The sequence below is a fragment of the Silene latifolia genome, chromosome Y (assembly GCF_048544455.1).
Source record: "Silene latifolia isolate original U9 population chromosome Y, ASM4854445v1, whole genome shotgun sequence".
Lineage (NCBI taxonomy): Eukaryota > Viridiplantae > Streptophyta > Magnoliopsida > Caryophyllales > Caryophyllaceae > Silene > Silene latifolia.
In genome coordinates this window covers 172963235-172988459 of record NC_133538.1, presented here as the reverse complement: position 1 = coordinate 172988459, position 25225 = coordinate 172963235, and the positions used below count along the sequence as shown (strand labels likewise).

The 25225-nt window shown below is 35.4% G+C and overlaps 1 protein-coding gene across 2 annotated transcripts; it reads left to right on the top strand.

The window, feature by feature from the left end:
• Nucleotides 1-25225, top strand: LOC141634019 (protein disulfide isomerase-like 5-4). Of its 2 annotated transcripts, XM_074446347.1 has the most exons (15): nt 1-154; nt 1527-1617; nt 14673-14767; nt 16096-16153; nt 17158-17342; nt 17505-17562; nt 20182-20222; nt 20333-20407; nt 20500-20556; nt 20996-21062; nt 21178-21324; nt 21558-21782; nt 22680-22832; nt 23237-23314; nt 24751-25225. In XM_074446347.1, the coding sequence occupies exons 1-15, from the start codon at nt 114-116 to the stop codon at nt 24826-24828; spliced, it is 1449 nt and encodes a 482-aa protein (XP_074302448.1). In that variant the 5' UTR covers nt 1-113; the 3' UTR covers nt 24829-25225. The 2 variants fall into 2 exon arrangements, with proteins under 2 accessions (XP_074302448.1, XP_074302449.1); XM_074446348.1 differs by lacking the exons at nt 1-154; nt 1527-1617 and having other exon boundaries at nt 14675-14767; nt 17163-17342.

Here is a 25225-nt window from a genome sequence, read left to right as displayed (position 1 = left end):
TAAGTCGAGCGTATGCCTCTTTCTCACTTACTAATCATCCAGAGATCTTGTACTTACATCACAATCATCTGCAATCTCCCCTCATTTTTGCGCATTATTGATTTCCCGCAAATATGATTTCTTCGAGCAAGCTCAAATCCGTTGATTTCTATCGGTTAGATCCTTCATTCCTCTCTTCTCTTTTCAATTTCATCAATTTATTCGCAGATTTCAGTTTGTTTTTGAATGATTATGTTTATCGATGATAATTCATTGTTTTTGTTGTTGTTTTTGGATTCAATGGTAAGTAATTAGTGTAATTAGATTGCCGCATGTTCATGATTGTTGTTAATTTATGTGCGTTTTATGATTTCTGATGATAATTGTTATAATGTGAGTACTTGATCGATTTTTTAGTTTGATTTTTAGCTTGAGGTTGACATACTTGAGTTTAGGCCGAAAAAAATGATGAAAAATCCTTGAGATTTGCTGAAGGTTGATTGAATTGAAGTTCTTTTTTTGGTTGGCTGTTGTCGTCAATGTAGGATGTACACTGATTGTATAAGAATTTGTTGCTTGTGTTTTGGTTAATATAGTGATTTTTGTTGGGTGAATGTCGGCATCCGTAGTGAGGAGTGGAGGCTCAAGCCTGATTAAGGAGCTGTCTATTGCAGTTTGGAATATTATTCTAGATTTCTAGGCATAGTAGTTTCGAGCAAATATAGTGCTATCGAAACTGTGTTTTAACCTTTAAACACTCAATAATTCATATACATTGTTGATGTTTCTTGTAAGGAGATTTGATTGTTAAAGAATTAGAAGGGATGCATTGCTTGTAATTACCAGGATAGATAAAGTCGAATTAAGCTTAATCGCAATTGGGATTACTAGAGGTCTTTTCGGAGTTGATTGTTCAAGTGTGTGATTCTGAAATTTTTAGTTACTGAGTAATAAAGCAAAAGGGGTCTGGAAGATTTCATATTAGCAGAAAGTTTGTCTTAACTAACTGCGATCCCCTTGTTATCTTAGTGAAATGTCTGTATTTTGCTTCAGGATTTCAGTAGTTTGCTATTTGGACAAGCTTAACCCCTAACCCTCTGCATGCCTGTTTTTCAATTTTGGAATATGAATCTGATGTTAATGTCTATAGATTAGAAATTAGACTCCTCTGCCAAATGAAATCTTCTTAGAAAAAAAATGTCATCTGGGAAATAGAGTCTCTGCTTGGTTGCGTTTTAGTAGTTTACTAGCTTGCCATAATCTTATAGAATGAAGCACTTATAGATTACAGTACATCAAGTTTGTGAAAGATTCAATATGTCAATTCTAGACATAAATAAAGAAAATTTAAAACTTTGCTTAGCAGTTGTTATACAATCTGTTTGTGGGTTTGGTTCGAATGGTTTACCATGACAAAAAAAAAAAAAAAGCAATAACAGTTAAATTATAATCCCGAAATAATTTGGGGTTGGCTGGCATGAATCGCCATAAGTAGTTATAGTAACATAATTCGTTATCTAATTGATCTTCTCCCTATCTGCATGCAGTAAAATTCCCAGAGATTTAACAGAAGCATCATTATCAGGTGCAGGCTTGTCCATCATAGCTGCATTGGCCATGGTCTTTTTATTTGGAATGGTAGGTAGCTCGTGCCTAATTTTTAGGTTTTCAGCTATTTATTCAATATGAAACTAATTTGCTCATTATCACTAATCGTAAAGAATATATATATATATATATATATATATATATATATATATATATATATATATATATATATATATATATATATATATATATATATATATATATATATATATATATATATAGATAGAGAGAGAGAGAGAGAGAGAGAGAGAGAGAGAGAGAGAGAGAGAGAGAGAGAGAGAGAGAGAGAGAGAGAGAGAGAGAGAGAGAGAGAGAGAGAGAGAGAGAGAGAGAGAGAGAGAGAGAGAGAGAGAGAGTTTCTTAGATAGAGAGAGTTGAGAGAGAGAGAGAGTTTTGAGAAGAGAGAGAGAGAGAGAGAGAGAGAGAGAGAGAGAGAGAGGTTTCTTATGGTGAGTTGTGAGTTTGCGTTTTGAAATCTCAGCTACTAGATTATATTAGAGATGAATGGCCAAAATCTAATCTTACCTATCATATATAACCACTATCATTTATTTATTTTCTCTTTCTGCTAGTGTTACTCTTTTTTTTTTTTTTTTCTTACTTTCATTTTTTTTCTCTCTTTTTATTTAGCTCGTGTTATTATGCTGTTATTGTAACACCGGCCCAAACCGGGTCGGGAGCGGTTACTTATGATAGCTCACCAGGCTGTGTACATGGCCGACAGATCAACACGGGTCCTTTATAGCGCATTTTGTCCTCACTCATGCGCATCCTGGAAACCTTCCCAAGAGGTCACCCATCCTAAGACTACTCTGAGTCAAGCACGCTTAACTTTGGAGATCTTTCGCATGGATGACCATAAAAGAAAGTGCACTTTGTTAATATGAGTAGTACTTCCAATCTCTTTAAACACTAGTCATTTAAGCCTATCACTGGACCTCTTCAATTACCGTGGGGTGTTACAGTCACCCCCACTTGAAGAACGCAACGAGGACGTTGCGCCAGAATCCTCCCCCGCTAGGTGTGTGATCACAATGGAGCGTATAACCACTGCCTCCAATCACCACACGGTCGCAGGGTTGCTCTGATACCACTTGTAACACCCCGGCCCAAACCGGGTCGGGAGCGGTTACTTATGATAGCTCACCAGGCTGTGTACATGGCTCACAGATCAACACGGGTCTTTTATAGCGCATTTTGTCCTCACTCATGCGCATCCTGAAAACCTTCCCAGGAGGTCACCCATCCTAAGACTACTCTGAGTCAAGCACGCTTAACTTTGGAGATCTTTCGCATGGATGACCATAAAAGAAAGTGCACTTTGATTATATGAGTAGTACTTCCAATCCCTTTAAGCACTAATTATTTAAGCCTATCACTGGACCTTTTCAATTACCGTGGGGTGTTACAGTTATTATACTTTTTTTTACGACTTTGATTTTTTTTTCTCTTTATGTTTTTCTCTAATTTTTTCATTATGTTACATTTTTTTCTTTTTCTTTTTTGTACCAAATTTTTTTTTACTTTAATTTTTTTTACTCTAATTTTTTTTACCTCGTGTTATTATGCTGTTATTGTGTTTTTTTACTTTGATTTTTTTTACGACTTTGATTTTTTTTTTTCTCTTTTATTTTATCACGTGTTATTGTGATGTTATTGTTACTCCGCTGTTATTGTGATGTTATTCTGCTGTCACTTTGATTTTTTTTACGACTTTGATTTTTTTTTACCACGTGTTATTGTGATGTTATTGTTATTCCGCTGTTATTGTGATGTTATTCTGCTATCACTTTGATTTTTTTTACGACTATGATTTTTTTTCCTTTTTAACCACGTGTTGGTTGTGCTGTTATTCTACTGTTATTCTGTTGTTATTGTGATGTTATTTCGGTGTCACTTTGATTTTTTTTACTACTTTGATTTTTTCTCTTTTTTTTATCGCATGTTATTGTGCTGTTATTCTGGTGTTATTTTGATGTTATTTCGGTGTCACTTTGATTTTTTTACTATTGATTTTTTTTACTTTTTTCTACCGCATGTTATTGTGCTGTTATTCTGATGTTATTATTATTCTGGTGTTATTGTGATGTTATTCCGGTGTCACTTAGATTTTTTTTTTTTACTTTGATTTTTTCACTCTTTTTTGTTTACCACATGTTATTGTGTTGTTATTCTGGTGTTATTGTTATTCAGGTGTTATTGTGATGTTATTCCGGTGATACTTTGATTTTTTTTACTACTTTAATTTTTTTCCTCTTTTTTTGTTGGTGTTACTGTACTGTTATTTTGGTGTTATTGTAGTGTTATTCTTGTATTATTGTGGTGTTACTCTGACGTTATTGTAGTGTTACTTTGACGTTATTGTAGTGTTACTCTGGCGTTATTCTAGTGTTATTCCATTATTAGTTTATTACTCTACATTTCTCATTGTTATTATGTGTGACTCATATGTTATCCGTGAAGTAATTTGGATCTTAACATTGATGTTGGAAGCTTCTACTCGTTTTAAACGTATCATTTATCAACAAAAGATCGTGTACAATATATTTCTGTACATAAATCCTAAAATACCAATATCTAAGATGGAGCTTTGAAACTATAAAATGAGATTACGTTTACCATTTCTCCTCTTAATTTTACTACATTGTTCAATGTACCAAATTGTTTGTCACTAGCGATCCACATGTACCCGAATCCGAGTCAGGGCCAAAATATCATTTTCTCCCAAAAAAAATAATGAAATGAGCATGAATGTTGACCCTGACTTTGTCAAAACAGATGTCCAACTCCTTCATCCTCCTTCACTCAACTCGACCATCAACAATGAGCAATTCCCTTTTCCATCGTCGCCTATCACAAGCAGGCAATACTCTCCATCATCAACACGTATCAATCAATATGCACCAGCCGCTATTGAGCCACCATGGTTCGAGCCGAACAGCAACCCAACACCACCTCGGAACTGAGTCCACCATTTCCATCATCAAATTCAATCACATTCACCCTCCAATCAAATTATGATCCGTCAATCACCACAGATGCAACAATTCATCACTCGTTATTCGATCATCAGATGCAATAGATTCTACACAGTCTCTCAATAGCGTCCTTAAATCCGCAGCTTGACCAGGTGTTTGCCCGACCCTTCCGCGGTGGTGATATCGCAGCGCCGGAGTCAGGTGGACGGTGGTGATATCGCAGCGCCGGAGTCAGGTGGACGGTGGTGTCGTGGTGGTTGACGGTGAGTGGTCGCGGTTGAAAGAGAGAGATGGAGGTTGCCGGTTGGCCCATGATTTTTTTTTGTTTTGATTCTAACTAATATTGTTGGGCTTATTCCATTGTATACGCTGAAGGTGATGGAGATGGTCGAACGACAATGGTGATGGAGAAAGGAGCGACCATAGGAATAAGATTGGAGGACACAGATGACGTTGAATGATTGATGTGTAGATTTAATTTTGGGCTTTTTTCTGTTATGGAGAGAGGAGCGAGGGTTTTCATTTTTTAAGTCAATTAATCTTAGCCGCTGACACTCTATCTAATGGTCCAGATTTTCCAAACTCACAACTCACCGTAAGAACCAAACTCACGAGATCCCGCCTCTCTTTCTCTCTCTCTCTCTCTCTCTCTATATATATATATATATATATATAGAATTAGGATCACATGAGTCCACCCTATCTTTTTGAGTCCGTGAGTCCATGATACAATATCACACGTTATACTATACTACACAATATCACAGCTTACAGTTTCACACGTTATACTAAACAATATCACAACTGAAAAAAAAAAGTTTTTGAAAAAAAAAATCGTGATATTGTTTTGTAATACAATATCACACGTTATACTAAACAATATCACAGCATACATTAAATTTTTTTTTTTTTAAAAAAAAAGAAAAAAAAAAAACTTTTTCGAAAAAAAAAAATCGTGATATTATTTTGTAATACAATATCACACGTTATACTAAACAATATCACAGTTAAAAAAAAAATAATAATAAAAAAATAAAAAAAAAAAAAAAAATTGAAAAATTAAATTTCGAAAAAAAAAATCGAAAAAAAAAATTGAAAAAAAAATTCGTGATATTGTTTTGTATAGTGCGTGATATTGTTTTATGGACTCATGGACTCAAATATATAGGTGGACTCACCGGATCTTGTATATATATATATATATATATAGAGAGAGAGAGAGAGAGAGAGAGAGAGAGAGAGAGAGAGAGAGAGAGAGAGAGAAGAGATCAACTAAGACCAATATTTATATTGAGTCCATAAGTTCTATTATGAGCCATTGGATAGAGGGAGATGGAGGGATGAGATCAACCCCAAAAAAGTGTGTTTATAAGCTAATCTCACCATCTCTCTCCTCCTTCACTAATCCACTCTAATTAATCACTAATTTACTATATATTTGTTTTCCACTCATCCATTTCTCTTTCATCTTACACATTTCATTTCTCTCTTCTCTCAAACTCTAAAAAAAAAACCCAAATAAATAAAAAACCCAAAAAATCCAAATAAATCAAAAAACTCAAATAAATCATTCATTCCTCTCTTCCTCATTCACCACCACCCACCACCACCCCACCCGACACCAAATAACCACCCACCACCCCCGCCGCCCCACCCCCCGCCGACTTTTTTTTTTTTTTTTTTTTTTTTTTTTTTTTTTTTTTTTTTTTTTTTTTTTTTTTTTTTCCGTTTTGTGTTAATTTGTATGTTTTGAGTTGTTTTTTCCATTCATCATTTTTTTTGTCTTTTATTTTATTTTAGTTGTCTTTTATTTTGTTAGTTCTCATTTTTTATTCATTTTCTTAAATCTCTTCTTGTTATACGTTTTTTAAATCTCGTTTTTTTTAAGATTTCGTGTTTTAAATCTCGTTTTTCTTTGTGAGATACTTTTTTTTCATCTAAGACAAAAATGGCCTAAAGTTATACAAAAATGAACCAAAGTTATACAAAAATAGACAAAAGTTATACAAAAAAAGACTAAAGTTATACAAAAATTGGACTAAAGTTATACAAAAAATTGGACTAAAGTTATACAAAAATGAACCAAAGTTATAAAAAAATGAACCAAAGTTATACAAATATGAACTAAAGTTATACAAAAATGGACTAAAGTTATACAAATATGGATTAAAGTTATACAAATATGGGCTAAAGTTATACAAATAAGGACTAAAGTTATACGAAAATGAACCAAAGTTATACAAAAATGAACCAAAGTTATACAAAAATAAACCAAAGTTATACAAAAATGAACCAAAGTTATACAGAAATGCACCAAAGTTATACAAATATGAGCTAAAGTTATACAAATAAGGACTAAAGTTATACAAAAATGGACCATTTATACAAAAAATTGGACTAAAGTTATACAAAAATGAACCAAAGTTAGACAAAAATGAACCAAAGTTAGACAAAAATGAACCAAAGTTATACAAAAATGGACCAAAGTTATACAAATATGGATTAAAGTTATACAAATATGGACTAACTTTAGTCCATTTTTGTATAACTTTGGTTCATTTTTGTATAACTTTAGTCCAATTTTTGTATAACTTTAGTCCATTTTTTGTATAACTTTGGTGCATTTTTGTATAACTCTGGTCTATTTTTGTATAACTTTGGTTCATTTTTGTATAACTTTGGTTCATTTTTGTATAACTTTAGTCCAATTTTTTTGTATAACTTTGGTTCATTTTTTGTATAACTTTGGTTCATTTTTGTATAACTTTAGTCCATTGTTGTATGACTTTAGTACAATCTTTGTATAACTTTAGTCTTTTTTCGAACGGATGTTGGGTCAACATATTATGCTATATCATTAACTCAGGATCTTTGACTAATTCCTATCTGCATGACCAAAAAGTAGGAGACAGTGTATCCCAAATTTGGGTTGTTTACTCTAATTAATGATACATGTAGGACCATTATTCAAAGGCAAAAAAAAAAAAAAAAAATGAAAAAAAGAACGAAAAAAAGAGAAAAAGAAGAGCAGGAGGGAGAATAACACCCACAGAAAAATAATACCACCACACCACCTTCTTCCTTTTTCCTTTCTCGCACAACCACCGCCACCCCCACCATAACCACCATGACTGACCCACTCACCTCACCTTTCTCCCCAAACCGCAACAACCACCACCACCACGAGCAACAACAACGGCCGACGAGCAATGGAGGAAAGGCGGGATTTTCAAATTTCGAATTTTGAAACTACGCGGGCGCTTTTTTGTTTAGATCTGAAGAAAAAAAGGACGAAGTTGGCAGAGGGTTGTTGCGGTGTTGTTGTTGGCAGGTGTGGGCGGGTGTGGTGGTGGTAAGGAGGGTTGTTGTTGTTGTTGTTGTTGTTGTTGTTGTTGTTGTTGTTGTTGTTGTTGTTGTTGTTGTCGTGGAGTTGTTGCTGTGGTAGAGGGAGGAGGGAGTCGTGGAGTTGTTGTTGTTGTCGTGGTGTTGTTGTTGCTGGTTGTTGACGTTGTTGTTGTTGGTTCGCTGGTGGTGGCGGTTCAATGGAGGGAGACGAAGGATCTGGTGGTGTTGGGTGGTGTTGGTTCTCGGTGGTGGTGGTGGTTCTGTTGAGGTGGAGGTGGCGGCATGGTGGTGTACGGCGGCCGAGAAGGAAGGAGGGAAAGGGATGCAGTGACGGGAGTGTCGGGATGAGGGTGGTTTTTTTATTTGTTGGGAATTTTAGGGAAAATGGGTTTTTTGTTTTGGGTTTTTTTGTTGGGAATTTCAGAGAAAATGGTATTTAGTGAGAGGGTGGAAGGGTGAGATAATGAGAGGAGAGATTAGGAGAGGGTAAAGTTTAAGGAGTTGGAATGATTAAGGGAGGTAATTAGAGGAGATTAATTTGTGACCTTTCATTTAGATGCAATCTCATCCCTCCATTCCTTCCATCCAAGGGTTCTTATAAGGACTTAGGGCCTTATATGGTATCAAGGCCTTATAAGAACCCTTCTCTCTCTCTCTCTATATATATATATATATATATATATATATATATATATATATATATATATATAGATTTAGGATCCGGTGAGAACGAACACTCGGTGAGAACAATCACTAACCATTTGATTAACATTAATCTAATGGTCCTTGTTTAATAAAAAAAATCCCCACATCACTGAACAGACTCACCACTCATCCTATCTCACACTCACAACCATCGTCATCCTGACTTCCGATGACACCACCGTCGGCAACTCCAACGAACTATCTACGTCACCGGTGATACCTTTTCCCCTCGCGACCATCGCACCCCACATGAGTGTCTCCTTCAACCAACGGCAACAACTACACGCACCTTCTTGAGTTCAGCAATAACCCATTTCCTTTTTTTACTCTCACTGTTCTTCCCTTCGCCGGACATCGATTAATATCTGACGAACTCCTATGGTGACTCTCGCACACCATTATCAGTGATAACTCAGGCATATCCATGAACTCCTCATTTTCGATGGTTTTACATCTATTTTGACGTATCTACACAAATATTTGATGTATCTAACCACTATTTTAATGTATCTTATAATAGATACACAAAATTACAGTCTAGGTACATCAAAACTGATTTGAGATACATCAATTTAGGAACCATATACATTAATCGACCCATTGGGAACCGAGCTCGATCGAACGAGTCAGGTAAGAAATCTACTCATTTCCACATCTGATGGGTTGCTGCCACCGACCACATAGGGATGGTGGTAATTGTTGGTTATTTGTTGTTAAAGGGGATGGTGGTTGGAGGAGGTGGAACTCAAAATCAGAGGAAGGATCATTAGATCTCGGCTTCAGGAAATCTGAATTTTGTGGAATTGTGACGGAGTTGTTCCAGAATAATGAATGATCACCGTCGTTCTTGGTGTTGGTCATCGGCGCCAATAATCGGAGGAAGAAGAATCCAAATCTACGGTTAGAAAATCGCGAAATTTGGGGCAGTGATGCTCACTGGCCCGGCCGGAGTTGCGCCGACATCATGGAAGTTATTTGGTAATTCTCCGGTGTTCTTTGGTGGTAGCCATTGGCGCGATGGCGGTGATGGGTGGTAATGTGGAAGATAAGGGAGGTGACATTGAAATGTTTTGGTCTTGTGTTAGTTTCAAAGTGAGAGAGTGTATTGTGTTATTAATTACGGGGTATTTTATATTTTGGTTAGTCGTTCTCACCGAGTGTTCGTTCTCAGGATCCCACTCTGTATATGTATATATATATATATATATATATATATATATATATATATATATATATATATATATAGAGAGAGAGAGAGAGAGAGAGAGAGAGAGAGAGAGAGAGAGTCCATGTATATGTATTGAGTCCATAAGTTCTATTAAGGGCCATTGGATGGTGAAAATGGATGGCCAAGATCAACCCCAAAAAAGTGTGTTTAATAGCTAATCTCACCATCTCTCTCCTCTTTTACTAATCCACCCTAATTAATCACTAATTTACTATATATTTGTTTTCCACTCATCCATTTCTCTCTTACTACACATTTCACTTCTCTCTTCTCTCAAACTCTAAAAAAAAAAACCCAAAAAATCCAAATAAATAAAAAACCCAAAAATCCAAATAAATAAAAAAAACCCAAAACACCCAAAAAAAATCAAAAACCAAAAAAATCAAAAATCCAAACAAATAAAAAACTTCTCTTCCTCTACACCACCACCCCACCCGACACCACCCACTGCCACGACCCGCCGTCTCACAACCACCGCCGCCGCAGCGTTTTTTTTTTTTTTTTTTTTTTTTTTTTTTTTTTTTTCGTTTTGGTGTTATTTTTTATGTTTTGAGTTGTTTTTTTCATTCGTTATTTTTGTTGTCTTTTATTTTGTTTATTCTTGTCTTTTTATCTATTTTCTCAATTCTCGCTTTTTTTTACATTTTTTTTCTTAAGATTTTGGGTAAAATAAATCTCATATAATAAGTTAATTTTAATCTTTTGAAAAAATAACTTTATTATCTCGTTTTGTGGTGGTAGTTTGGTGGACTAAAGTTATACAAAAAATGGACTAAAGTTATAGAAAAATAGACTAAAGTTATACAAATATGGACTAAAGTTATACAAATATGGACTAAATATGGACTAAAATTATACAAAAATGGACTAAAGTTATACAAATATGGACTAAAGTTATACAAAAATGGACTAAAGTTATACAAATATGGACTAAACGTATAACTCCACTCAGTAAATGTATAACTTATACTCAGTAAATGTATAAATGTATAACTCTAGTAACGATATAAGTAACTTCTACTCAATGAATGTATAACTCCAGTAGGAATGTGTGTAATTTCAATGAAAGTATAACTTTTGTTTTTTCATTTCTCTTTGTTGACAAATAAAAAAAATATAAGTATAACAAAAAAAAATAACAAATAAAAACCAACACTATAAATTTGAATTTACATAAGTATTGTTTGTATAACTTTAGTCAATTTTTGTATAACTTTAGTCCATATTTGTATAACTTTAGTCAATTTTTGTATAACTTTAATTCATTTTTGTATAATTGTAGTCCTTATTTGTATAACTTTAGTCCATTTTTGTGTAATTTTAATCCATTTTTGTATAATTTTAGTCCTTATTTGTCCAACAACACCGACACACAAATACCAAAGAAATACAAGTAATTAGAAATTTTTTGTCCAAAATCGTATAACTTTAGTCCAAAATCGTATAACTTCACCGACAAATTTGTGTAAGTTTAGTCCAAATTTGTATAACTTTAGTCCAAAATTGTATAACTTTAGGAATATAAATTCAGATTTGAAACCAACACAATAAGAAGATGAGATTAAAGTCCATAATAGTCCAAAATATGGAACTTAAAAAAAAAAGATAAATAAAAAAACCGAAATACTGAAAACTAAATCTGAAAGTTTTGTAACACTGAAAATTGCAAAAAAAAAAAAAATATTGCAAAAAAAAAAACCCATCTAAACTTTAGTCCAAAACAAAATTTAAAATAAAAATAAAAACGAAAAAAAACAAAGATCTAACAAAAAAGAATTAAATAGCAACCAAAATTGTACATAATGCGATTGTAGTTGCACATATTGTCAACAAAAATTAACAATTTAAAAAAAAAAAGTAAATATAAAAAAATAGATCTAAAATTCAACCCTTAAAATATTAAATCTCTTAACTTTAATTTTTCAAGGGTGTAACTTTAGTACTAAATAGTATAACTTTAGTGGTAAATAATGTAACTTTAATGTTTAAAGAGTATAACTTTAATCGTAAATGGTATAACTTTAATCGTAAAGAGTACAACTTTAGTCGGAAATAGTACAACTTTAATTCCAACAAAGTTCTAAAACAAAAAAAATTATCAAATTAACATATAGCAAGACTAAAATCTAAAATAAAGTTACACTAATTCATATTTTTATATAAAAATATATAGCAAGACTAAAATCAAAAATCGACGACAACAACTATATTAAATCTACGACAACTACACATAATGAGAGAATATAAAATAAGACGATATTTAACATAAGAGATATGAAAAAAATATACTAGATCTAAAAATATGATATTTTAAAAAAGAAAAAAAAATGTAAAAAACCGGTTCTGAAAATAATAACAACGAAATAACAATAACAATAACAACACCAATTAAAAATTACAAATTAAAAAAAAAAAAAAATTGAAATACACGGCTAACAGGAACGATTACAAGACCACACACCCAAATCGAAATCAGCTAAAAACAAAAGAAACAAAACAAATTAACAAGCAAAAAAACAAATCGAAAACTGGTTTTGTGGCTGTGTTGTTGTATTCGTGGAGTTCTTGCGGTGGTGGAGGGAGGAGGAAGGCGGGTGGTAGAGAGGAGGGTGGTCGTGGAGAGGAGGGTGACGAGGGGAAGGTGCAGGCGGGTTTGATGGTGGCGAGGGGAAGGCCGGTTGTGGATGCAGGTGTTGGTAGGTCCAGTGGTGACGACGTGAAGGGTGGTTCGTGGCAGGTGATGGCGGTTGTGGAGTGGTTCGTGGTGGTGGAAGGGTGGTGGTGTCGATGAAGTTGTTGTGTTTGGTTTTTTGTTTGGTTTTTTTTGTTTGTTTTTTTGTTTTAGTTTATTTTGGTTTGGTTTTTTTTTTTAGAGAATGAGAGAGAATGGGATGAGAGAAGTGAGGGAGAATGAATAATGAGGAAGTGAGTAGGGAGATTAGAATGGGCAAGGAGTTATACAGGATTAGGAAGAGTTATACAGGCCGGTTGAGAATGAATATTTCGGTTGACAGGGCCTAATCTCGGTCTTTGTGTCATAAATGCAGCTGATACCGCCTCAAAATGCTTTTACAATACCTTCAAACCAGGGTTACCTAATTCGCTAACATAGGGTGTGTATTGCGAAATAATACGCGCGTATCAATTCGCAATACGTTTTCGAATTAATTCGCACTAATTCACGAATTATATATAAAAACTAGCGAATTCTAAAAGTTTAATTCATGTATTAATTCGCACTAATTCGCGAATTATATATAAAAATTAGTGAATTTTACAAGTTCAATTCGTGTATTAAAAACTAAAAATTCAATATAATATAATCAACTTTAAAGATCATCCAAGGGAAAGGAGAAGATGTATCAGTAGACTAGCAACTTTAGCAACTTAATCTTATTTTGGTGTTTTGACTGGTTTTATCACTTTGTGTTTACTTAAGAAACCAGAAAAATATGATCAGTAGACTTATTTTGGTGGTTCCGTCACTTTGCAATGCTGAATTGCTGATCTTTATGCAATGAACCTTTTTTTTTTTTTTTTTTTTTTTTTTTTTTTATTATCATCAACTAAATGAAGCGTATTAGTAATTATGAATTCGCGAATTGCTTTTTTTGTAATACTTTGCGTATTCAATTCCCTATTTTGAGCGAATTGCGAATTCGAAGTATGTGTATTATGAATTCGGCAACCCTGCTTCAAACCTCTATAATTCGGTCACGAAGCACAGTCACAACCTAAATTTGATGCCCTATTGATTGTCTGTTGGATGCTAAGATTCAGATGTATGTACCTGGTGATTGTGGTTGAATACTTGTGTCAATTACTTAGTTATCGAACACTGCTATGAATCAAATAGTCGGGCATCAGAGCCGTCATTAATTTGTTTTTGATGTAAATGCAAGTTGTATATCAATAATAGTCAATTACATGCATCACCACTACAACGGCATCCCTATTACATAGGATAGCCTATTGAAATTTGAAACCGCTACACTCAAACCAGATCAAGCCAAAACTTGATCAAAAATATAAAACCAACTGTATAAACCATCCATCAGCCAAGGTCTTCTGCACCTGCATCAACATATTACCAATGGGAGGTTTAACTTCATCTTGTACCATCTTGATAATCTGCATAGGAGCTAACACCATGTCTCGAACCTTCATTTCTTTCTAGTGCACTGTGCACCATATATGATAAATTAAAGCCACAACACAAGCACAAATGATCTTTCTCCTCAACAAAGAGTGCCTCCTGCTCCGAATCATTTAATAGATAACATCAGTGGTAGGGAATTGGACATCCAGCCACACAACTAACTGGTCAAGGCACTATGTACTGAATGTACAATCAAGGAAGAGATGGGCACAAACACATAATAGGCAAACACTATCAGAGCATATACCCATGATTTTCAGTGTATCCCTAATTTGAAGAACGTTAAATCCGTTCCATGTAAAAAATCTCCAAGGAACCTTGACTCCATGAATATAAACCTTCTTTGGCTCAAGATCCTCAAGTTAAAGCAAACTTCCATTGTCCTGAAACTCATATCGAAGCTGAAGAAGCCTGTGTAAAATATTCTTTCATGGTGGACTGTAACTGCACGCCACTTTGTTCTCAACTTTTCTCTTCCCGATTCACCTTTCTTTGTTCAACAAGGCGTTATCCTGTGAAAAACTATCAACGATGTAATATTATAGACATTATGAAAATTCGGTTATGTTGTCCATTTGTCGAATTTATTTTCCCAGCCATCAAAAGGTTTTTAGAATTGTGGTTGTGGCTTCAGGCGTGGACTGACTGATTTTAATTGCTCTCTTTGTAGGAGCTAAGTAGTTACTTATCGTTGACCACCTCTACGTCTGTAATAGTTGATAAGAGCCCTGATGGAGAGTTCTTACGTATTGATTTCAATATGAGGTATTGAAATACTTAACACTAATTTTCTCAACATGTTTATTCTACTTTTGTGTTGTGCACTTGTGCCTGTCTCTTTACCCTTGTATTATAGTTTCACTTATTTATTTATATCCCATCTTCTGTTTTTATCTTCTACTGCTACTGTTGAGGTCCTTCTCTGTACATTGACTTCGAAACGTGGCACGTAATACATATTAGGGTACCCTACATATTACCCAAAAATGATAGGCAAGAAATTTTGTAATCTTATTATTGGTTTATGAAATTTCCTCTTTACCACCTACTTACTAAATGCTGGTTTGATTAACTATGGGCACTCAAAATTCCCATGAAGGTTTAATTCATTTGGTTTAGATATTTATGTGAATTGCTTAAAGTGTTTGGTTGATGATGGAAGTTGAAATCCCCATGGGAATTCCACTCACATAGGGGTCGAGTGATTTTCTACATCATAGAGGAATATTATAAATCCACAGGAAGTTAATTCATTTGGTTTAGATATTTATGTGAATTGCTTAAAGTGTTTGGTTGATGAAGGAAGTTGAAATCCCCATGGGAATTCCACTCACATAGGGGTCGAGTGATTTTCTACATCATAGAGGAATATTATAAAATATAAATCCACAGGAAGTTAATTCATTTGGTTTAGATATTTATGTGAATAAAGTGTTTGGTTGATGAAGGAAGTTGAAATCCCCATGGGAATTCCACTCACATAGGGGTCGAGTGATTTTCTACATCATAGAGGAATATTATAAATCCACAAGAAGTTTGACTTCTCATCCTCTTGACAACCAACAAATTTTGCCATATTTTGCGAGAGAGAGAACCTGCTACATATTTTGCCATTCTTAGCCAATCTAGAGAGAGATGGTCATATTCTATATTACTGCATTATGCTCACAGCTCAGCGGGTTCCTGCTACATAATGGCAAAATATGTAGCAGGAACCCGCTAAACAGTAACCAGTAGCTGTGAGCATTAATGCAGTAATATAGAATATGACCATTTACGAGATTACTAAAAAGTGTCTTCATAATCAGTAGATTGGCTAAGAATGGCAAAATATGTAGCAGGTACTCTCTCTCTCTCTACCAATCTACTGATTATGAAGACACTTTTTGGTAATCTCATAAATGGTCATATTCTATATTACTGCATTAATGCTCACAGCTACTGGTTACTGTTTAACGGGTTTTCATATCTGATAGGTTTATCAAATTTGACTTCTATTGCAACTCATTGTCTTCGTCCCATATTAGCATTTTGAATCTTTTTTATTCTTTAACATGTTTACCTGTTAACATTTCTGCTAATTATTTATGTAGCTTTCCAGCCCTTTCTTGTGAATTTGCTTCTGTGGATGTGAGCGATGCCTTGGGAACGGTAATTGCTATCTTCCTATTGTTCAGTACTTCCATGTTACTTTTTTTGTTTTTGTTTTCCTATGCAGTTTTATGAATCAATTGGTCTCCCTTGTGACGGGTTACCATTTGTGGCGGATATTTTGTGAGATAAAATGGTAACAAAATGGGTTAGTGGAGAAAGGGGACCACATGAATAGTGTTGCAGAGAGAGAAAAAGTGGGTACTTTGTGAGATAAAATGGTATCCGTCACTCAAGAGTGACGGATATGTGCCGTCACAAACAAGAATTTGTGTTTATGAATATACCAAGGACTTTTTTCCCCATTTCATTTTAAAAGAATTCTGTCTTGACTTTTTGTTTTCTCTTTTTATGACGTTTGTTAATTGTCCAGTTGTTAGAGATAGATCACAATCTAAATCTGTTTCTGTTTGGAAATTGGACATAAGATATCCAGTCTAAGTGATCAATGTGCCATGTATTCAGCCATAAAGTGAATCAGATTTCCTTTAAATTCGTTTCTTTTGTTTCAACTTAACATGAGTTGAGTGTCTCTGTCATTGACTTGCAAAGGAGAAATATTTTGTAGATTCTCCGGGGCTATGCTCAGTTTGCTAGGTTGTCTGTCATTCATAGGTTTCTCAACTTTGATGATGAATGTAGTTTGTAAACCACTAGCTGGTCTATGTATACATCATGACCAGTATAATAGTGATAACAGGTTGGAGTATCGTTATTTTCTTGCCGACGCATCTTCTGCTATTTGGTAGAATTTGTACTGCTAAATAGTATAATATATTGGATTATATAGTTGAAATTTTGTTTCTATAGTTGTGTAATACCGAAATTATATTCTACTGGTCGGATATTCCTTCCTTTATTTACCTTGAGAGTGAAGTTATACAATTGCTACATCAGTACGCCTCATGTACATTCTGCTGTTATTGAGCATAAGTTTGCCTGGTTAATACCTTCTGTCTAATACAATCCAGATAAATGTCTAAAAGTTGTGTATTAATTTCCAGAACAGGTTGAATATAACAAAGACAATCCGCAAGTTCTCAATAGACTCTAATATGAGACCAACTGGTCCCGAGTACCTATCTGGAGCAACCACAAATCTTGTTAAGCATGATGATGGTGGTGAGGAAGACTACGGTGAAGGTTCCCTTGCTCTTAATGGGCAAAATTTTGAGAGAGTTTCACATGAGTAAGTTCCTTCACATTCTTGACCTTATGATTATTGATTAATATTCTTAATGTTGTTACATTATCTCGTGCTAGATGAGATATATATTATGGATATGTGCTTACAATGTTGCTTGGATACCTAACTAATTGACAATATGGCTTTGCTTTTTCACTTTTTCAGGCATGATATTTTGGTGGTCAACTTTTATGCTCCGTGGTGTTTCTGGAGCAACAGACTGGTAAGTTTATCTGGAAACTCGTCCAAGTTCGGCTATTTTTTTGGTTTTGTGAAGGGAAATGCTATTCCTAAGTGTGTGCCTTATCGACAATGTTTAGTTAATAGTTTATATACTTTATACATGCATCACAAAGGGTCTTGTCCCTGAAAATCCTCTACCATTGAGGGCAGGACAGTCCAATATCATGACATGACTATGCTAACTATCATAATCCAAAAAAATGGGGTTGTTTCGATTAAAATGATATTTGTAGATCATGCATATTTCGCAAAGGGATTCCATTATGTGGTGATACTGTCCCCGTGCTTGGTGAGTTTTTTCTTCATACATCCATGACATAATGTGCTCTATGTCCGCGAGTCTCTTGTGGCATTGAAGGCTAGACAATTCTATATCTTGCCTTGCTCATTACCATAATTCAAGGGATAAGGGCTGTCTTGATTAACGATACTTGGTAAAATGTCGCATATGCAATGTGAAGGGAAGTGGTTTTCTCCAGAATAGCGCCAGTAGCAAATCCCATCATAAGGGTCTCTATTTCATATAAAAATAAACTCCCCGGACACATTCAGGAGCAAAGCGATAGCTAAAATGCCTAAGGGCACCTAAGGCACACCTCATAAGTGAAACACACCCAAGGGAAGCTAGCTAGCCAAGCTAAGCACACTACTATGGTGTTCTGACATTTTTTCGTCTAATGCTTTTCTATACCCTTCCCATTGTCCTATTTACCCTAACTTTTACTTTTGTAGATTTTAGCCTTTCTTAAAAATTCCCAAAAGGGTCATTGCACAAAAGTTTATTTTGAAGTTTGAACTATACAAGTTTGTTAACAAAAAAACAGGGGATCTTGTGTACAAGGTTGTATCTTTTGCGACTTCTTTATATACTCACGGAATTTGTAAGGAGAGATCTTGCAAATTGCAATCGCTCTAGGGTGTGTGTGAGTTCGTGGATACTGCTTCGGATTCTTGAATAGAATTCGGATACGCAGGAGCCAAGGGAAGAATATATGTGGATAATGGTGTTTGAGTTTGTGTTGTGTTTCTTTGGGTTTCCTTCTTACCTTTTCAATTTCACTTTTTCTCGCACCTTTTTTTCGTTTCCTTCTCATTTTTCTCTTGGCTCCTCTTTTATTGCTTCTTGCTCGTATTTCTTACTTGTTGTACCTTTTTTCATCTCTATTTTGCTGTCTCTCCTCTTTCATTCTTTTGTTTTCCACCTCCTAGCTCTTTACGATTACTCATGGTACCTGACCTCAATTTATATATCCAGAGACTTTTCTGTTGTATTATTACAGTTGCTGCAAAGATGTTGATATTATCCAATATATTACAGTTTCTGGTTGGGACCGGCACATTTGATTAAGAATTGCACACCACCCTATATTTGATGCAATTATGTATTTGCTTAGAGAGTTATGTCAGTATTAAGTCACTCAAACTGATTGATGAGTGTACATGTTGAACAAATTTGCACCACTTATGTCAGATAAAGTTGATTGGATATTCTTCGGCTATTTAGAAGGTTGGAAATGCACTCAGCCTTTAGATCATTGCACCTATTGACCTTAGCTTAAAAAGGCGCGCCTTGGATGAGATACTAGCCATAACGCCTCGGTGCGTTCTGTGTGCGCCTTTTTGAAAAGGCTCACTAGTACACACTTTTCCTATCTTTTTCAGCTAAACGTTTAATTATGCCCTTTCTTTTTCCCAATATTCCCAACTTTTACTCCTTTACATGTTTGCCAACTTGAGAACTCCTAAAGAAGGTATTGTTGCCCAAATTTATTTGGAACATACAAATTTGTTACTAAAAATACGGCGTCTCCCGTCCAAAAGGCACGTGTATTTGCCTCGCCCTCTGCGCCTTATCGCTTCTGCACTTAGCGCCTCGATGCGCCTTGCACCTCTTTAAATTAAGCTTTTTACACTTCTAAAACTAAAGAACTCGTCTTTGCATTAGCTGCTGATCTTCAAAGCATTAACTCACTTTAAGTACTAAAGCCTTGCTTGTGCTGTTTGAATGATTTTAATAGATGAAAAGGCTATGTTATTTGTAACATCTTACATACATTAAGCATGGTTTCCTGACTTTTCTCAAATTTTAGAATCAGTAAGTGAATAGAGAACGTGGAGTTTTGTTAAGTGAGCCTATCTCTCACGCAATTCCCAGCACTATAATGGCATTCAGATGCAGGATTAAGTTTCTATTCTCATAGTGAAGCAGAAGTTCTGCAACTTCTGCAGTTCTGCCGTTTCAATTTTCTATCACTAATCCAGGGTTACATATTGATTTGGATATGAAGTATTCAATTTGGGACACTTGAGTATCTGTTAGGTATTAAGCAAACGCCATGATACAAATACGCACAAATCAAATTGTGATTTGTTTGGGGTTGAGCGAACTGGGAAACTCAGCATTGAACTGTTGTATTCAATGTCCAAGAACCAAGAAGTATGGAGTAATTGCTATAACTTCGCTGGTGTGTTTGATTGTTAAGAAGATAACACACTCTGCAAGTCTTATGGCCTGTATACTTGTTTAACTGGTTTATTGGTCTAAACTATCCTATATCCAAGAACAATTTTAACTTCTTGGGTTTGATTCTATGTTCAGAAACCATCATGGGAGAAAGCAGCTGCTATCATTAAGGAGAGGTATGCTGCTGTCATCTTGTGTTGCATTTTCATTATTTGCATAACATTGATCTGCTGCTGAGGGTGTTCTTCAAAAAAATTATAATGGTCATTTGTCGTTCCTGTTTCAGACACGATCCCGAAGCAGATGGACGTATTCTTTTGGGTAAAGTTGATTGCACTGAACAAGTTGATTTATGCAGAAGGTATGTTTCTTAGAGTAGCCTGTTGCATTTTGGATAACTCTAAGTTAATATCAGTTTGTTCTTTGAAGGATTAATTTCTTGTGTACTTCCAGGAATCACATACAGGGCTACCCATCTATTAGAGTTTTCAGGAAAGGAACTGATTTGAAGTAAGTTGCTTGTACATTTCTTATCAGTGCTTTAATTGTGACAAACAACAAAGTCATGAATTAAATTGCTTTTGGATTCCCATCTTCTTTGCTACTGTGGAGCAGTCTGGATACTTGACAATTAGAACATTAGAAGTATTGAAGCCAATAAGAAGTAATTATAAGCGAGGAAATACATATAAGATAATACTAAATCGCTATTAGATAGTAGTATACTGTTCTGTTTGGCCTCTTGGTAACTTTGTCCTTTCTCATATTTCAACCTAACATAACAATTCCCTTCCCCCACCCCCACCAAATACAAATTCTCCCTTTTCAACATAACCTACAATCCTACATATCCATGCATCTATAGTAAGCACTTCATGTACTTTGAGTGAATATGTTATCTGCATCAGTTTAGGCTCTTATTTTCTTTTCTATTTGGCTATTCAACCAGAGATGACCATGGGCACCATGAACATGAATCTTATTATGGGGATCGTGACACCGAAAGTCTTGTTAAGGTAACAAGCTTTTTGTAAACATACTGGAAGTTTTTCACATTCTGCTTAATATATATATAAGTACCTCAATATCATTCTCACTGTGTGAGTTCCTGGGATCTTCTCCGGTTTATAGTTTTTGGAATCGCTGCTCACATCAATTCCATTGGAGAACCAACATCCAGCTCTCGAGGATAAGTCTGATAATAAGACTCAGACCATAAAGAGACCAGCACCACCTTCAGGTGGCTGTAGAATTGAAGGATTTGTCCGTGTTAAGAAGGCAAGTGAAACTGACCTACTCACTTCAAGTTTCATCTGCTCAGCAGTTCTGCATATGGTGTTTTTGCAACATGAATTATAAAAGCGTACCATGTTAATTTTGACAATATTTTCTACCTTGTTTTAGTTTGTTAGGATCGTTATTCTGACATATATAGCTATATATTTTGTCAAGCTACATTTCCTCTGTTATATGTCGAGATGTTAAGCTGTTATTTCCTCTGTACCTTACAGGTGCCAGGCAACCTTGTTGTTTCTGCTCGTTCTGGATCACATTCATTTGATGCATCTAAGATGAATGTGTCACATTTCATCACTGAACTATCATTCGGAATGAGACTTTCACCTAGGATGTTGAGTGATCTGAAGAGGATCGAACCTTATCTTGGTGCCAGTCATGAAAGATTGAGTGGTCAATCTTATATTACCCAAGATCAGGATTCAGATGCAAATGTTACAGTGAGTTTTTAGCAGACTATTTTTGTTTATTAACCTCTTTGTTTTAAGAAAATTATGTTCCTTTCGTTTTTAAAATCATTGATAGCGACCAAAGTTCATTTTCCTGCAACATGACATGAATCTTCTGGAGTCTTGCATTATGGCTTTACAAGTTTAAGGAGTTCAACATCATTGCTTCAGTCTATGGATCCGACCTTACTCATGTCAGTCACGTGTTGAAATAAAAAGAGGCCATTTTTGAATGACTAGCTAAACTTGGGTTGTGATTTGGGAATGGTGTCAACTATCGCTACTTCACGACTATAGAAGCACAAAGTATTTTTAAAACATAAATATGTTCATCAGAAATGAAAATAGGTTTAAGGAGTCCAAATGCGCAAAATTGAGCACAATTGAACTACTGTATTATGGTTGTGGTGTTTATATCCATAGTGGATTAGCCCTCCTTGACAAAAAAGGCTTTTTGGATACACATGTAGGGAGTGGAGGAAAAGGGAGGGGTAGTGGAACAATTCATTTCCCTCTCTTCCAATTCAATTTACGATACAAACAAGGGAAATTATCTCGCTTCTTTTCCCTCCAAATCCCTCCTCAAACAATGGGGAACTGAAGGAAGACTCGAGTTTGCTTGACTGAGGCTGGATGATATCCTAAAGTTAGATAAACATTGAGCTCCTGGAATTGATGATTCAGAAAGTGAAATTACAAATTTACAGTGTTTTTTGTATGACTCCATCTGATTATTACAGAGTCTGATTTATTCTTGTTTTGCTGTAGTGTAGAGGGTAGACTAAATTTGGAGCTGAATATCCACACTTATTGTCGGTTGAATGATTGCTTCCTGTTTCCCTTTGTAGCTCTTTCAATCGCATATCTAATCCATTTAACATAATGCAGATTGAGCATTATCTACAAGTTGTGAAAACAGAAGTCAGAACATCAAGTGGCCACACATTGGTCGAGGAGCATGAATATACTGCGCATAGTAGCTTGGTTCACAGTCCTGACATCCCGGTTGCAAAATTTCACTTTGAGCTCTCTCCTATGCAGGTCTTACAAATAGTTTATCTTTAACATTCCAATAAACGTGGCAAAATGACCTAACACAGATGTTGCGACCTGAATTGACCTGACACGTTCTAAAATCTAAATAGACAACTTGAATATGACCCAAACCCCTAAATTGACCTGATCCAGTTTGAATTTGATTGCCTTGAACTGACCTTTTACCCCTTAATGTCATAATAATAAAACACCCATAATGACCAAGGTCGAACCGAATGCAAAGGTTGCAAACATTCACAAAAGGATCCGTAGCTAAACTGACTCAACTTGTACGCGGTCTGAATGACCCATTTGTCAAGTCTACATCCAACGCAATGCATGTGGTACGTATATGTATATGTCATGCATCTGTCATCTCTAACTCTCTAACGCCTACCTTTTGTTGCCAGGTGCTGGTAATGGAAAATCCCCGGTCATTCTCGCACTTCATTACGAATGTTTGTGCCATTATTGGAGGTGTTTTCACGGTTTGTTCTCTCAATCCTTTTCTTTTTCTTTTTTCTTTTTTGCATTGGATGCTCTTCAACTCTTCATGTTGCAATTTTCCTTCAACAGTTGATTTAGTTTTAAAAAAAATTAATTCTTAAAATTAAAATAACTATCGTTTTGGGTCGGAATCAAAAGTATCTGTCAAAATGGTGTCCACGTAGGATTGGGAAATCCAACCCTAAGACATGGGACAGTCAATGACATGTTTACTACTTAACTGTGAGTCTGAAATGGAAGGAAAAAATCATTTTGATGTAAACACGTCATTACCAATGGCATGTCTATAAAGTAGACATGCTGTTAGTAATGGCGTGTCTTTCAACAGCCATATATGCCCAGCAAACCCAGTAATTTCTATCCTTCAGACCATCAAATCAATCACCATTCTCGCACTACCACCTGTTCCACGCTTCCACCTCAAGACCCACTAGACCCGAGGTTGCCATCGATTCATCTCCCATCATAATGAACCACCGTGAGCAAATCATCATCTAGCCTCAGATCAACAATTCACCATCACCATCGAAGCTGCTTCTCCTCTGCCCAACTTGTGATCCAACCACCATCGACACCACCTCTATTCGTTCAGTCCATCCCCTTCTTCCAATGATAACCACCATGGCCCCGCCCATAAATCACCCACTTCTAGCATACCGTGCCTCACTTCACACCACGGCGAGCAGCACTCTGCCATTTCTGCCGCACCACCAGACCCTACATCAATCACCCATTGACAACCATAAATCATCCCTATCACCCTTTTCGAACCATCACCAATCAATAGAGTTCACAACTATTCTGGATCCTATATTTGTAATTGGTTATGATATTCTTGGAGGCGATCATGATTTCATTTCGCTGGATGCATGTTTGTTGTAATGGAGTTGCAAAATATTTTTGTTTGGTCCTTCGATGCAGTTCTCGATGCAATTTCCATCTTGGGTCATTCGGAAACAGCCTCTTTGTGTTGCTAACACAAGGGTAAGGCTGCGTACATCCGACCCCCCCTTACCCCGCAATTTGTGGGAGCCATTGAGGCACTGGGGTAATGTCGTTGTTGTCGTCGTCAGATAATTATTTTTTAATTTGATTTTGAGCCTCCTCGACGACCTGCTCTTGCCTCTCCTCTTGACATTTTATTTCGGATTGATGAAAGACACGCCATTATTAATGGCGTGTTTACGCTGGGATAAATTTTTATTTTTTATTTTTTATTTTTTTTAGAGTTACAATAAACATGCCCTTATTAATGGCGTGTCTATTATTTGTTCTATGTTTGGATTTTTTCAATTCTACGTGGACACCATTTTGAAAACAAGTTCCATTCCAACTGAAACTATATTTTTTTTAATTATTGTTAAAAACATTATTCAGAAAATGATCTCAACTATTCTACTATTGCATGTTACTCCAGGTAGCCGGGATATTGGACTCAATTCTGCACAATACTATGCGGATGGTGAAAAAAGTTGAGTTGGGGAAGAATTTTTGACACAGCTGAGGCATGTTTTTTTTTTTCTTTTTTTCTTTTTCTGAGGAGTTTACAGCGGTAGTGATATAGTGTTGGAGGTGCACGACTTTCCACATGCCCGTGATGTTGGAAGTGAGCTGTAGAGATGACTGTACAAGTATGCCGGCAATGGTAAAAGAAGTGAATGAAACATTAGATCTCCTTTTCCCCACCTTATTAGAGATTCATTATACAGACCTCTCAAGCAAGTAGAACGATCTTTTTGAACTTATGATCAATGTAATTTATGAAATGGTTGGAATGTCTTGTCATAAATTGGTTAGAATCCATCTTTTTTTTACCTTGTCATATGCGAAATCTTTCGAACCACAAAAATAATGTTGCAACATTCATGTTCATCAAATTTCCCTTCTCGGTA